The following is a 15,239-nucleotide window of genomic DNA, read 5'->3' as shown; positions in this document are numbered from 1 at the left end:
TGTTTTCCATCGTATATGGCCAATTCCTTAGGAAAAAACTTTTTCTTACCTATTGTAAAGCCCTGAACGTCAACGACTACTCGCATATTTGAAGTTGTCGTAACTGACGTATAGTTGTTTTGTAATTGAGATATATTTGTAGGTCTTGTTTAAGAATTTTCAATTTTTGGAGATGCTGCTTACGCAATCGTTCTTTAAAAGAGACTAATTTAACAAAATTAAAATAACAGAGACGATGTCGTAAATTTGGGAATAACTTATTATTATTTGTGTATGATTTCATTAAAAAAATTTCAATCAGAAAAGAAAAAAGGAAAAATGTATGTATGTTTGTTTGTAAAGTCTGTATGTCTGTTGGTGACTTTCGAAAAATAAAAAAAAAAGTTTATACTTGTCTTGTCTCTAAAAGTCTGTTAGCGACTTTCGATAATTGAGAAAAATGATTATACTTGTCTTACAATCTTTGTTAGCGGGTTGTAATAAAATTCTTTCTCATGTAAAATGAGACAGTACGCTGAGATATTAGTACCTATTGGCTTAGTAGTTTCAAATTCAATTCTCAGAGTAACAGATCCACTTTGAAGAACTTCAGGCTGACGAGAGCAATCGATATGTACTATGGGTGCTTTTTCCTTAAATTCTTGTGGAGTTAATAATGGTTGATTACTTGTTAGATGATAATAAGATTCTTGAAAATTTGCAAACATTTCATATAAAGTAGCAAAGCGGTTACTGTCAAAATCTAGCTCCAGATCATTGTACGGATATCTGTTAGAATTTAGAAAAACACGAATATTTCTCAGGTTACAATGATCAAATTGACTCAGGTCCTTTAACAAATTTCCTTTTCTTCCGTCTTGTAATGCAATAATAACATGCCTCGGGCTTTCTAATTTAGTAGATGTTTTGACAGGCCACGTATGTCTCGTGGAATTTGGTAAAGCAGGGTATTCGATTAGCTCCCAGCTTCTAAATTTAATGGGTAGCTCATTATTACTATTGAGGATTTTATTTAATATAATCTGTTGAGAAATCGAAGGAGTAACCTGAGGAACATGCCATGATAGCTTTAACAGCTTTATCTTTGGATGTTCTGTCTCATCTGTTGATAATACTGCGTCTATGTCATCTTTATCTCGAATCAGTACCAATTCTTGTCTCATTCCCATAATAATTTTTGTAAAATCTTCAAATATTCCCAACCAAAGTCTGAGCGGAATAAATAAATTAAAATTTCCTTTGTCATCAGTTAGAATGCGGTCTTTTTCATTTGGACACCACCCTGCGTTAATTAAAAGTTTAGATGTATTATCGTTTAATGACAAATAATTTTTAATAGTAGAAACTAAGCCCAGATTTCGTACGGAATCTACATTTACCCCGTTTAATTCATATCGAATTTCTCGAAACAAGTAGGCAATAGCGTTATTAATAAATTTGAATTTTGTTGGGACTTGATTTTTGTCGGTCAGTAATTGACCTTCAATGTAAATATAGCTATTACTGGGCGCAGTAAGGGCGTCAAAATCTGTTATTATTATTCTGACCTCATCATTGTAGTTAGGAGATGCTGAATTGTACGGTTGATAACTATGAAATTGGCAGTTTTCGATTGATGTATCACTAAAGGGCTCATCGGTAACACTTAATAAATCCATTATTAAATAAGAACGTGAAAACCAAGCGCTTTCAAAAAGTTACGATTGCGTACGGTTAGCAGTTTGGGCCGCGCTGTCGAAGAACTGTAATGTTTTTTGTTGCGTTGTCGTCTTTTATAGTTTTGTAAATGTTTCGGAAAAGCAGCAGTTTTGTAAAAATGCAATACCATATTTGCTATTGAATTTTCCGCAAATGTAGACGTACGGTAATTGTTTCACCTCGAAAATTGATCAATTCACCTGTTTGATCCAAAACTCGGACAGTTATGTTGTTAATAGTTTTAACACTAACGGGAAAATACAATATAGTAACAGGTTGTTCAACTATTTTATAGCCACTCGGAACGGTCGGAAAGAACTCGTGAATAATATGAACAGGATCGGAATTTAAAAAGGAACCAGTGGCTATATTGCAATCCAAGAGAATTGTGTTTACTTTCAAGATATTAACTGGAACTGAAGATGTATGTTCTTTGTTAGGTTCAAGTTTTATTTTTGGAAATCCCAGTAAAGATCCTATTAAATTATCTACACTAAAATCAATCCAATCGTTACTTTTCAAGGAAATTAGTGAAGTTATGGGATCTCCAGTAATATGAATTATTGTTTCATTACCTTCAATAAACTTATTTTTAATTATTTTTATAAGGTCGTTCATTTCGTAAGCTCCTGTGGGAATTTTATATTTAAATTTATTCTCGGCACCCCAAACGAGCATGTTATTAGTTTTGTCTACATTAGGGATAGTATTAAATGTTTCAAAATTTGATAATCCTATTTCATATTCCGAATTTTCCTCTAAATATATGGGTGGATTAAATTGTGCACTTAAAATTGAAGATGCACCGCTTAACGTAAATGTACACGACATTTCACAATAAAGGTTGATGATAAAATGAAACTTTTTAATAGTACTGATTATATAAGAATTTCAGACAATACTGTCCGCAGTGGTAAGAGTTAAAGGGTTGTACTGATTCATAATTATATTTGATGTTTACCCTACCGTTACTTTGAAAATATTTAACAAGCTCTATAGGAGGAGCTAAGTTACCATAGCTGTCAAAGTACGTAATTAAATCTTTATTTTTCGTATAAGCGGTCCAATGTGTACCTTTTCCAGATTGTTTGTCAAGGTTAATAATAGCTGATTCATATTCATTTATTTTTTTCGGCAATGAATCACGCATATATATTCCACAAAAATTAGGAATTTCAAGCTTTTTTACATATTTGAGAAGATCAACATTGGTCATAATTTTGTCAGGTAACCTTACCGGGAGTTTTTTAAAAAAGGTTTTAGGTAAAAACCCTTACCTCCCTTTGATCGTTTCTTTGTTACTACTTTCTTCATTCCGTAGCCCTTATATGGCTTTAAGTAATACCCGGAGCCTGTCTTTTGATTTTGTTCCATTGCCATATTGTGCCTACGTTGTTCTTCAAGTTGTTCACGGCTTGCCTTGATATCATTTGCATTTTTTACGATGCCCGCAACTCCCCCACCCAAACCAGCGAGTGCTCCCAATATTGGTAAGAGTAGTGGAAGAAATCCACCTTTTTTGGTGCACGAATAACTCGTTTTTTAGGTCTTTTTTTGAGACCCATTCCAAGTTTGCGTTTGCCTTTCATTACGTTAGTTACGAAATAAGCAGCGACCTTTTCCCCTAACTTAGCGTCCCTGGACTTTACCCTTTCCCACGCTTTATGTTCCAAAATTTGATCAGCTCTGTGACGATCACCAATGTCTTTGTTTAAGGAGTAGGCTATATCGTGTTCCTTGCACGCTTCGTCCAAAGGATTAATCCCAGGATCTCTTCGTGCGAGTCGTTCTTTTAATTTGGTTCCAGCTAAAATAACAACAAAGTTAGAAATCGTTTTAATCTAAATAGATAAAAAGTAATACTAACGTCCGCAATAAGAATAGCCGCCTGGAATATGAAGTTCAAAAGGTAGCTTGTTAATCAAGCTATTTATCAGACCTTTTCCTGTGCGTTTTCGTGAAGCTCTGACAGTTTTCATGAGTATGTGATTCTTTATATATACTCGCACACCTTTTATACCTTCATTGTAAGTCATGAAGATCGAACGACAAAAAGTATCCCTGCCCGTACCTAACTATGATTTAGGAACTATACCTACTGTAGGAAAACATGGTCCCATCTTTGGAGGAGATTCGAAAAGAGCACTTATTGTAGGTCCGAGTGGGTCGGGAAAAACTAACGTGCTATTAGCATTACTGGAGCATCCTAACGGATTAAAATTTGAAAATGTCTACCTGTATTCCAAATCATTACAACAAGCAAAATATCAGTATCTACGATCAGTACTTGAACCATTGCTAGAAATTGGATATCAAGAGTACAGCAACGCTGAAGATATACCACATCCGGAAAATATTAAAAACAACTCAGTTATTATATTTGACGACGTCGCTTCTTGTGATCAAAACATTATACGTAGTTATTTTAGTTTTGGTCGGCATAAACATACAGATTGTTTTTATCTTTGTCAGACATACTCGGTAATTCCAAAACAGCTAATTCGCGATAACGCCAATCTTTTAATAATTTTTCCACAAGATACTACCAATTTAAAACACATATATTTAGAACACGCCAATATCCATATGACTTGGCAACAGTTTAAAGATATGACATCTTCATGTTGGGATAAAAAATTTGGATTTCTTGTAATCGATAAAGATTGTGATGTTTCTTGCGGTAGATATAGAAAAGGGTTTGATTGCTATATAAAGCCCTAACAGTATTTTAAAGTTTATTACATCATGAACGATCAACTGGGAAAACAACTCGTAAAATCACGTCGAGCCATTAAGCGTAAATTTAGACTTTTAAAAAGTGGTGACGACAAATCGCAAGTGGAATTGGAAAAATCCTACGCACCCCTTACTAAACCTATCCAGGAATTAGTAACAGCATTGGGCGACAAATCAATAAAAACACCATTTATTAAACCAGAAGATATATCTAAAAAACAATATCTTAACTTATCTGATAAAATAAGTCCTATTAAAAAAAGTCCTTCGACTTTCGGACAATTGTCATTTGTATCACCTCCAGAATATAATAGCACTCAACTAGAACCCACTCAGTTTATCGGAAACGAAACAACATACGAAACAAGAAATGAAAGTGGAGAGTTACCAGATAGAACCCGAGAGGATCAATTTATAGACGATACTCTATCTCAATTTTATCAAACAATCAACAACCCAAATGTTCTTCGTGAATATTTCGAACAATTTACATCTCCACTTCCTCGAGAGTTTATCGAGGGACTTGTGCGGGATACTTCCAACAAGTACGATCATATATTAGGAATTTTTCATAATCCCATTGAGGATAAATTTTATATTGGAGATTCAGACGTTGAGTTTCATGGAGCTAATTTAAAGATAAAAAAGTTAATTATCGAGGTACTGTCGGACTTTATGAGTTGCTATTTTTGAAGAATCCCGTTTCGTATACAAAACAAGATCTTACTAATTATATAGATATTATAAAGCGAACCAATGCATATAGAAGAGAAAATAAGGAGGACCTACCAGTTCGCAAATTTTCCAGTGATATAAAAGACAAATGGCTTTTTATCGTTAAACCACAATTACATGTTTATACACGTCCTAGATCTGGTTCCATTCCATCTTCCCTTAATAACTGGTGTACTTACTCGAAAAATGGCGACCAAAAAAGGAGGAAAAATGACACTAATGTCTTATGATACAAATCCCATTGACTATAAATATTTTGATGATTATAATGAACTTGTTGATAGGTTAAGATTACTAATAGCTTCTCAAAATGCCGGAAATACTGGTCATAATAACGAGATGGTTTCTATTCTAGAAGAACTACGTGAAGGTGGAATTATTACATAAATATGCGGTTTTCGATCAATATTTTTTATTAACACAATGCCTCTTAACAAGTTCAACCAACATTACCTTACGTCTACAAGTTGTACTTCTGACAACGAAACTGTTTCGGCTTCTCCGTCTGTTTCTTCTTCTTCTCTTTTTTACATTTGCACACCAAGTGATTTTTATAGTACCTGTATCATTACCATTCGAGGTATTAAAAATTCCCTTGTTGATAAAGCTCATTTTGTGTTAGATAATAACACTATTACTTACACGTTTAGGGTAAGTGGCACTATCACAAATATTAGCTTGTTTCCAGAATCGTACAAACTTATTTATAAAAATAAAAATAAAAATATAGTTCAAGAACTTGATATACGCAAAAAGTATGATGTAAATGAAGGCGATAGTCTCCAATTTTTGCTTCCTAATCAATTTTTGCCACCCAATTCTGGCTTTCACTCAGATAAAATATTTTTGGAACTTGTACTTCTTTGTCCATTACAGAAAATTGAATAAGCGTATAAATATCTCAAACTAATTGTTTGATTTACAGTTTTATTATGCCGCTCAACAAGTTTAATCAACACTACCTTAATTCAAGCAATTGCACTTTTTCTGAAAATGATATTGTATCTTCATCAGATACTCCTCGCTTTAATTCAGCATTTTATATTTGCGAGACTTTTGATTATCACGTTAAACATTTGATTCGTATAAGAGGAGAAAAGAAACCAAGTTTGAATAAGGAGCATTATATACTAGATAACGGACTTTCATCTTTTACATTTCCTTTAAATGGCAAAATTGAAAGTCTTACTATTTATTCAGCTGACGGAGATGTATTGCTAAATAATAAAGCTTATAAATTTAGTCAGTTGACTGGAATGTCAATTGAAAAAGGGGATATATTAGCGTTCAAGATAAGCAATCCATCCACCATTTGCATTGAACTGTTGTTACAGTGTCCACTAATAAAAAATGTCTAAAGCTGAAATAGTTGCCGAATTGCATAAGCCTGCTAGGATAAATTATAAGCGACGACGGGTTATTGTTAAAGGTCTCCATGATCTTTTACAGGCTGATTTGGCGATTATAACTTCCTATACTAAAATCAATAAAGGATACAACTATATTCTAGTTGTTGTTAATGCTTTTAGCAAGTACATGTGGGCGATACCGATTAAAAAGAAAACAGGTTTAGAAATCAGTAGCGGCATGAAGAAAATTTTGCAACAATTGGACACAATTCCAAAAAATTTACAAACTGACAATGGAACGGAATTTTACAATTTACATTTTAAACGGTTAACTGAACACTATCATATCAATCATTACAGCTCTTTTTCAAATTTAAAAGCAAGTATTGCAGAAGGATCGTACAAGTGGATAGACGTACTTCCCCAACTGGTTAAAAAATACAATTCTACTCGCCATTCTACCACAGGTGCAATACCCAATCAAGTAACCGAAAAAAATGCAAAATATATTACTGCTTATAATCACATGAAGACTGTTGATCCCCGAAAGCCAAAATTTCGTAAGGGTGACTTTGTTCGAATAAGTAGATACCGCCACGCATTTGCCAAAGGATACCAGCCCTTGTGGACAAACGAAATATTTACTATTCGAGACGTTCAACATACGAATCCTACCACTTATTTACTCAAAGATGCTGCTGGCGAAGAAATTAATGGAAGTTTCTATACCGAAGAGCTTCAGAAAACCAGACATCCTGATGTCTACTTAATTGAACGTATTTTACGTCGTAAAGGTTCAAAAGTCTTTGTAAAATGGTTAGGAATGTCCAACTCAAACAATTCCTGGATCGATAAAAAGAACATAATAATATAATACCTAATGAAATGTAATTTTTCTTTTTTTTTTTAAATAAAACTTCAAATTTACAAATAATTTTTTATTTTAATAAAACTTTATATAAATAAAACAGTTTTACTATTGTACATGTTTACGTAATAATAATATGGGATTAAGAATTTTTTCTACATCTTCAATTCGTTTTTTGAATCGATTTCTGTCTACAGCTAAAATTTCCCAATAAGGTTTACGCGCTGATTTATATGCAAATTGCCACGTAAACATGTTATAAACTACGTTTGCTTCTTCATTGATTCTTACAAATTTTTTATGTCGTCATAACTGCAATCCTGGTTCCTGAACAAGTTCTGGATGAATGTAAATGAGTTCCATCAGCCAACTATACAATAAAGGATTTACGTATTTAATAGATTTTATAATTTCTAATGATTCTTGAATAGGATCACTGGCCGAAACTGCTCCCATTTGTACCAGTTTTATATTATTAGCTAATTCTTGCCTTTTTGTTGTTTCTAACAAATGATTAATTAGTGGTAGAATTCTCCAAAGTGTGGAAACGGAATTGGCTCCAAGGAGTACTTGGGACTGACCAGTTGTAATTTTCACTGCTGAAGCATATCGCAACTGTTGAAATTCCAAAAAAAATGGACCAGCATCGATAGAATCTGGGATGTAAATGGACGATAAAAAGTCATCAATGGTTGACTTGTAAGATAGCAAGTGATTCCAGGTTTCTTCAGTTAACACCACAGTATTACTGTGACCCTTTATTCCAGATATCATGATACATGGAGCAAAATTCAACTGGTGGGATAAGCACACTGCGACATACTTTGATTTAGTCGGGTTTAGATAAAAGCGTCGTTCTCCAATAAATATATCGGTATTTGGAAATCTGGAGTTACACATTTTGATATGCTATTGTTTACGTTTCTACTTCTAATTCAGCGATAAACTAATGCAATATTTGCTTTCCTGTCCTTTTATTTGGTAAAGTGAGAGAGAAGGGGAAATATTGAGTATTGAATAACTTAAAAAAAAACAATAAATCGTTATAATACTTTATTATTGTTTACAAATATGGATCACAAATACCTTTTTTGATTTTAATTTTTTAAAACCAATAAAACTACTTGTTACATTTATCTACTTAATACATTCTTTTTGATTTACATAATAATTCAAAAGAATATTGTTTAATAAGTTTTTAATTCTAGTGAAATGGTTAGTAATCATATTTAATCAAAGATTTCTTTTATTCTGTATAAACGGTTAGTAACAATATTAATGTAAAAAGGACAAGCATGGTAATTTTTTTGTTGTTGTTGTTTTACGTTCGAAAGATTTTCTAAATATAAATCATAATGTACAATTGCAATAAATGAGTGTAGTAGGAAAAAATAAAACACCATGAAAATCATTTTGACAAAAATAAGTTGAGTAGAAAAAAAGATTTTTTAAGGAAGACTCGCTGTATAGGTCATCCCACTTAACAAACTTGTATTCACATATAATATCTGAAAATCTTAAATTTCTTTCAAAGTCTCTCGCGCATTCTTGACATAAATTTAAATTGTATTTTTTAATATATACATATTCAAATTTTATAATATAACATAAACAAGTCTTACATTGATAACTTTCAAATTCTTTCATATACATATTTACTTCGGGTAAGGCATCCTCATCAAGTAATTTTTGAAATTTATATGATGGATATTTTTTACAAATTTTTTTATTTAATACCTGAGGTAGACCGGACGTGTACATAAAATCGCAAAGGCTGTTGATATTTTTGCATATTGTTCTAACACATTGTTTTTGTAAACTCATCATCATCATTATCTGAAAGAAAATTGTTACTGCATTATACTATAGTGACCCCAGGGAAGAGTGTCAAAAGAATTTTCAAGCAAGTATCTTTTATTATCAAAAGGATTCAATGCAACTTTTTTTTCTTCAATACTAAAAACAGTGTGAAGTATAGATCGAATATAACGATGTGTTGCGCACTTGCTTACACTATTTTCTAAGCAATACAAATAGTCTTCAAATGTTATTTTTTTGGCTACAACGTTTTTTTTAATACCTTTTGCTTTTTTAAATGAAATTTCTTTGCTATTTTCATTAGGAATTTCTTTAAATAACTTGTATGTATATTGTTTTGATCGCAATCCCACAAAAGCTGAAACTATTTTTCCTAATGTTTCATCTTTCATTAATCCAAGAATTTTTTTATTAACTAGGGGGATATTATAAACATTATCTGGTTTGTAACCGCTTGTGTCAAATTTTGAAAGATTAGCTTTAATAATTTGTTCATAAGCATCGTAGCAAGTTATTTCATATAATAAACTGTCAGTATCAGTATATAACAATTTGCACTGTTGAATTGAATTTTGTTTTAACATAAAATCATAATGAAAATCATAAAGACATGTTTTAGATAATTCCAAAATTGCCATTCCTATATAGATTGGTTTGTCAAAAACAATACTAGATTTTCTTAGTTCAATTGCCATTAAATTATCATCAAATAAAACTCTACTATGAAATAATGGACTAGCAATTAAATTCTTCGCTCCATGCCTCCCTTCATACTTTCGGACCAAACGCAGGTCCCTTCTTCCTCGTACTCCCTCTATCGTTTTTCCGTAATTAGCATTGACCATTAGTTTAAAATTTTCACATTCAAAGTCGTTTTTTGCTTCAGCTCGAAGATTAGCGTTCAGCTGTATGTAGGGTACCAGCCAATTTGATTGGCTAAATGATAAAACTCTATGTATTTTTGTAAGCACTAGACCATGTTTTAAAGCCTGCTTTAAGTTTTCATAGTGAATTATATATTTTTCTTTATTGTGTAACGTCGTCAACAATTTTTTTAATTTAGTATTTTGTGGTGCTAATTTTTCAGGGCAAAATGGTAAATCTTTATGCAAATCGTGTAGTTTAACGGGATAGCTTAAATCAACTTCTAGTATATATCCAGTTGAAGAATCACTTGGTACAGATGTTACGTCAAGTTTTTCAGGTTCTTCAATCCAATGAAAATTTCCGTAAGGTAAATACTGACTTTGTGCCCAACCGTATAAGTTGTTTACATCAAAATATAATATATATTTTGATTCTTGAGAAGGATCATATTCATTCATATATTTATTGTTAGCTTCAGAAAACCTATTACTACATTGACTAACTCCTCCACGAATAGAGCTTTCAAAAAACAACAACATATCTACATCTTGTAGAGTTTCCAATTGACATTTTGTATATTTTAACATACAATCCCAAGTGTAACCAGGTAGTGTAAAATAATGTGCAGGATCTAAATTATACGTTCGATTACACATTTTTCGAAAATTTTCAAAACAATCTGCCAATAGTATTATATCAGTTTTTAAATAGAGATCACTATAAGATCCCAAGTCCGTTATATTAAAATTTTTCCAAACTTTTTGAGCGTGAGCATAATCTTCCTCGCTAATTTCCTCATCATTTAATTTGTTATAAAAATGTAATTTGCTAGGTAACTGGGTTTCATTAAGTCGTTCTATATTGTCTATATAATCGTAACAAAAAATTCCTTTTCGTGTTAACAATTCAAAGTTATCTGAAGAAACGTTCTTAAATTCCGCTTTTAAATTTTCCAGTTGTTCTTTATTTAAAAATGATACCATTTTCTCTAAGGAAAATCCCATAAATCGAAAGGAATCTAAGAATCGAAATTTTATCTTGGTTTTCTGATGGAAAACGGTAAAACTAATATATTTTTCTTTGTTTAACGGAATCACTTTTATAGGATATAATTTTGCTAAATCTCTAATTAATAGGTGCGAGTCGTATCCCATTAAATTATGAATTAAAATTGGGATTACAAACGAGTTTTTGTAATTAAGGTTGCAGTTTTGGTGAGCATAACCTCTAAAATCACCTGTAAGATGTGAATGATCTCTAACAATTATATCCGTTGAAGAAAAATCCTTTTCACAAATATGACAACTTTTTGTTGTTGCATTTTTCAAATCTACTTTTACATTTAATGGTTCAACAAATTTTAGCTTGGATGAAATAACCGTTGCAATTTTATCTAGCTCATTAGCAAACCAAGTCATACAGTCAAGTCCACGAAAAGAATTGTAATATGTAAAAGAATTATCATGGAAACATTTCAAATAGTAACCTGCAGAAAAGGGTACATGTTGTTGGTAACGTTGTCTATTTTCTAACGTTTCTAATTCTCTTAGAGGTTTTAATATTGATTCAAAATCTGCATATAAGATAAACGGAACTATTTCTTTGTTAACAAAATTTTTAAACTTTATAATTTTGTTTTTACTAAACATGACTCTACAATCATTGCTTTTTTCACACATTGTTACATGTTCATTTAACTTTTCTTGAGAATAAAAATAATTTAAACATCTGTCACATATATATTTTTTCACCTTTTTCTTTGATATTTCTTTATTAACTAAACGTGATAAATTTTTAATCCAACAATAATGGTAGTTAATCTTGTATTTTTCGTTATTATCATCTTCTTTATCAACATTATCATTATCTTCTTCTTCTTCTTCACTACCGTCAGTTGAAGTTATATTTTCATCTTTTGGAAGGTAAATGTCTTGAACTAACAGAAGATTAACATGTCTAGGTTTCTTGTTTTGTGTTACTCTTAGAACTACAGTTACAAAAGATCCGTTTCTATTCATTTCCAATCCAAATACGTTTACCGAAATATCATTCATTTTTTCAAATTTTGATATTTGCCATATAGGCATAGGCAACTCCAAAGAATTCGTATTTAATACTGTAGTATAAAATGGATAAGAGGAGGTACGATTTAAGTTAAAGTTATTCACTGGTTGATATAATGCACTTACGATGCTCCAATAAAAACAGGCATTATCGTTGTTTTTTACATTAATACAGGCTTTTCTATTTAAAATTTCTGTAGGAAGAGGAATAAACGAAGACGGTCCTTTACCTATTTCATATTTGTTTACATTAATTTCAAGAGATATTATATTACTAAGACTGTAACCACTATCTTTTTCTTGAAAATTTTCTAGTTTGTTTAAAAGAGGTTCCTCAATATAATTGGTAAACCAATCCTTCAAGTCAGTACTCCTATCGATTACTTCAGTGCGTGTATGAAAATATTTAAGTGATGTCACTTCTTCGTCCTGTTTTTTTAAAATAAATTCGGCACAAAATGTTGAGTTGACTTTAGTAGAATTTAAATTTATTACAAATTGTATCATTTTTTGCTTAAAAATAAGAAAAGCATCTTCGAAGAATTTTTTTACATCTTTATGAATTAAATTAATAATTATTCCTGTATGTATGCGACCTTAAAAAATTGATGCTAAATTTTCCCACTTTACTCCTAAAGTCGATTTAGTATCATTTTCTTTATTTTTGCTTTGTAACATTGTTTTTAATATAGTTCGTATTCTCTTCATTTGTGCAATATTGTTTAATACTTTTTTTCGTATACTGACAGATATAACTAATTTTTTAATGAGTTTGTTACAAACTGTTATATTGTTTGTTATAATTTTAATCCATTTTTCAGCCTTTCCATTATGCCACGTATCTTTTAAAATTTTAAAAGCCTCATCTACACTTTTTAACATGTTATCACTTGTTCTAGCGATTTGTTCCATCGACATATTAGCAATAATTATTATAATGATTATAGAAAACAACAACAAAAAAAAAATAAAATTTGCTTACCTTACAATTTTTTAAATTCAAAATTAGGTGAGGGTTTAAAGTTGGTAGAAGTTGCCGGTTTCAGTCCCTTAAAGGAAATTCCGTAGTTACCGCTACTTAATTCTAATAAATGAGGTTGTATGTGTTCTGTTGTATATTTCGGGAGAAATATTACGTTTTCTTGGAGTTCTATCAACACCGTTTGACCAAATCGAGTTTGCACTATTTTGCAATTTACGATTTTAAACGTTTCTCCTTGTGGAAGATCTTGTAGTCTAATAGTTGCTTTTCTGCTTACTGAGCAGCTGGCATTGATTGCTAAAAGATCCATATTCTATAATTAAAAATAATTTACTAGACTACAATTTAACTAACACTAAATAGTATTAATATTATTAATAAAAGAATTGTAGAAAAAGATCTAAAATGTTTGCACTACTTGTATAAGAATTATACTAAAGACTTATAATGTAATAAAACAGATTTCAAAAATGACACAAAACAATAGAAAATAAAAATTTATGTAACGTTGGAAATTTTAAAGAATCAGAGATGTAACATAAAGTAAAAAATCAAACAACACTGATATAAATTTTTCAGTAAATACAAATGCGAAACATTATTGAAAAGGAATTTTGAAAATGTCAAAATTGATAACGACACTTACATATATTACAAATACGAAACAACAAAAAAAAACATACTAGATAAAGTAAAAATGATTATATATTAATAAATATACTAATACATAATATATATGTATAAACTAATTGCACTTACTGTAAATTGAAGTATTCAAAACCACTCGTTACAATTTGTTGAATGATGATAAAACACGTTGGGACTTTGTATATATTTATACTACTTCTCTTAACACATTTTTTTTTGTTTCAGAAATGGAAGGTAACTATGTCACTACACAATAAACAACAACTTCAGAGGTGTACAATAATTTTTTATTTTACTCATTTTAGCAGCAATAAAATCTTTCCTAACAAGAAGATTACCAAGCCATTTAAGGAGCCGCCCCATAGGAGTCCTGTTTGGACAAGAAGAGGCGGCTCCAATATCTGCCCAATATGTTGGGAGAATTTTAAACTACCGGCTCTTTATTATAGAAGAAGAGCCGGTAGTAATAATATGGGCTTTAAAGATTAGTAAGTTTATTTATTTATGATTCCAAATTGATACTAATGTATTTCTTTTATTGCAGCTTGATGAATTAATTAAATTGGTTGAACGCCACTGTGTGTTTCTTTTTCCCCTCTTGTCCTTTGTTTTGTATTATGTTTATTGACTTGTTTTCCTAATAAACAAGTCAATTCATAACGACTTTGTTTGTTTGTTTAATACCAGGTTATTATTCTTACTAATAATTTATTCAAAAATTATTGGTCTAGACATTTTAAAGCAAATATGTTTTTACAATACATATTGTATCGTAAATATTTAATCAAATAAAACAATTCTTTTCGTACCTAAAGTGTATGATTCTAAGAAAACTAGTATACTGATATACATACATACATTTTAAAACAATAAAAATAATTAGAATTATATTTCTGTTTTTATTTTTTTTTATACATACACACACACATACATACATACATACATACACACACATACATACATACATACATACACCCAGAACGGTCGGGTATATCATTCGTGATTCAAAACCCACATAATATTCAGAAATTTGGTCCAAACCTACTGCCAACCCCCAGAATAACACCCACAGGACCTTTTAGATACTCCAAGAACTACTAATACTCCCCTATATAACAATCATGATCCACAGTCCCCCCATTAAAGCCAAACATTATGATTTCATAGCCCCCCATCAACTTCCCAACGCTGATCCACAAACCCCCTTCAGACTACACGATCAAGGATTTTTTGCCTGTACCACGCTATTTCGCTGTATTCTTGATTGTTAAACCCCCTCTAGCTATCTACTAACACTCCACCCAAGGTGTAGTAAGTGAAATTTCTCAAGGACTTTCCTTAGCTGCTACGGCACAACTTCCATCAGTGTCGTCGTTAAAAAAAAACTGTGCAAAGAGTTCGGAACGAGCTAGGAGGTACGCCCGCAAATCCGAGAAATTTAGAAGAACTTGTGCTTCCTGAAGAATATAAAACAA

General features: G+C 31.2%; 1 protein-coding gene across 1 annotated transcript; it reads right to left on the bottom strand.

Moving 5' to 3' along the window:
* Positions 1-443: 443 nt before the first annotated feature.
* On the bottom strand, positions 444-1,658 carry LOC140450688 (uncharacterized). Its single transcript, XM_072544355.1, has one exon. The coding sequence runs from the start codon at positions 1,656-1,658 to the stop codon at positions 444-446; it is 1,215 nt and encodes a 404-aa protein (XP_072400456.1).
* Positions 1,659-15,239: the final 13,581 nt, after the last annotated feature.

This window comes from Diabrotica undecimpunctata, chromosome 9 (assembly GCF_040954645.1).
Source record: "Diabrotica undecimpunctata isolate CICGRU chromosome 9, icDiaUnde3, whole genome shotgun sequence".
Lineage (NCBI taxonomy): Eukaryota > Metazoa > Arthropoda > Insecta > Coleoptera > Chrysomelidae > Diabrotica > Diabrotica undecimpunctata.
Note: the sequence above shows the minus strand (reverse complement) of the source record. Positions and strands in the feature narration are given on the sequence as shown.

Coding starts and splice junctions, on each gene's coding strand:
- LOC140450688 (XM_072544355.1), bottom strand. CDS start 1,658: ATGGATTTATTAAGTGTTACCGATGAGCCCTTTAGTGATACATCAATC.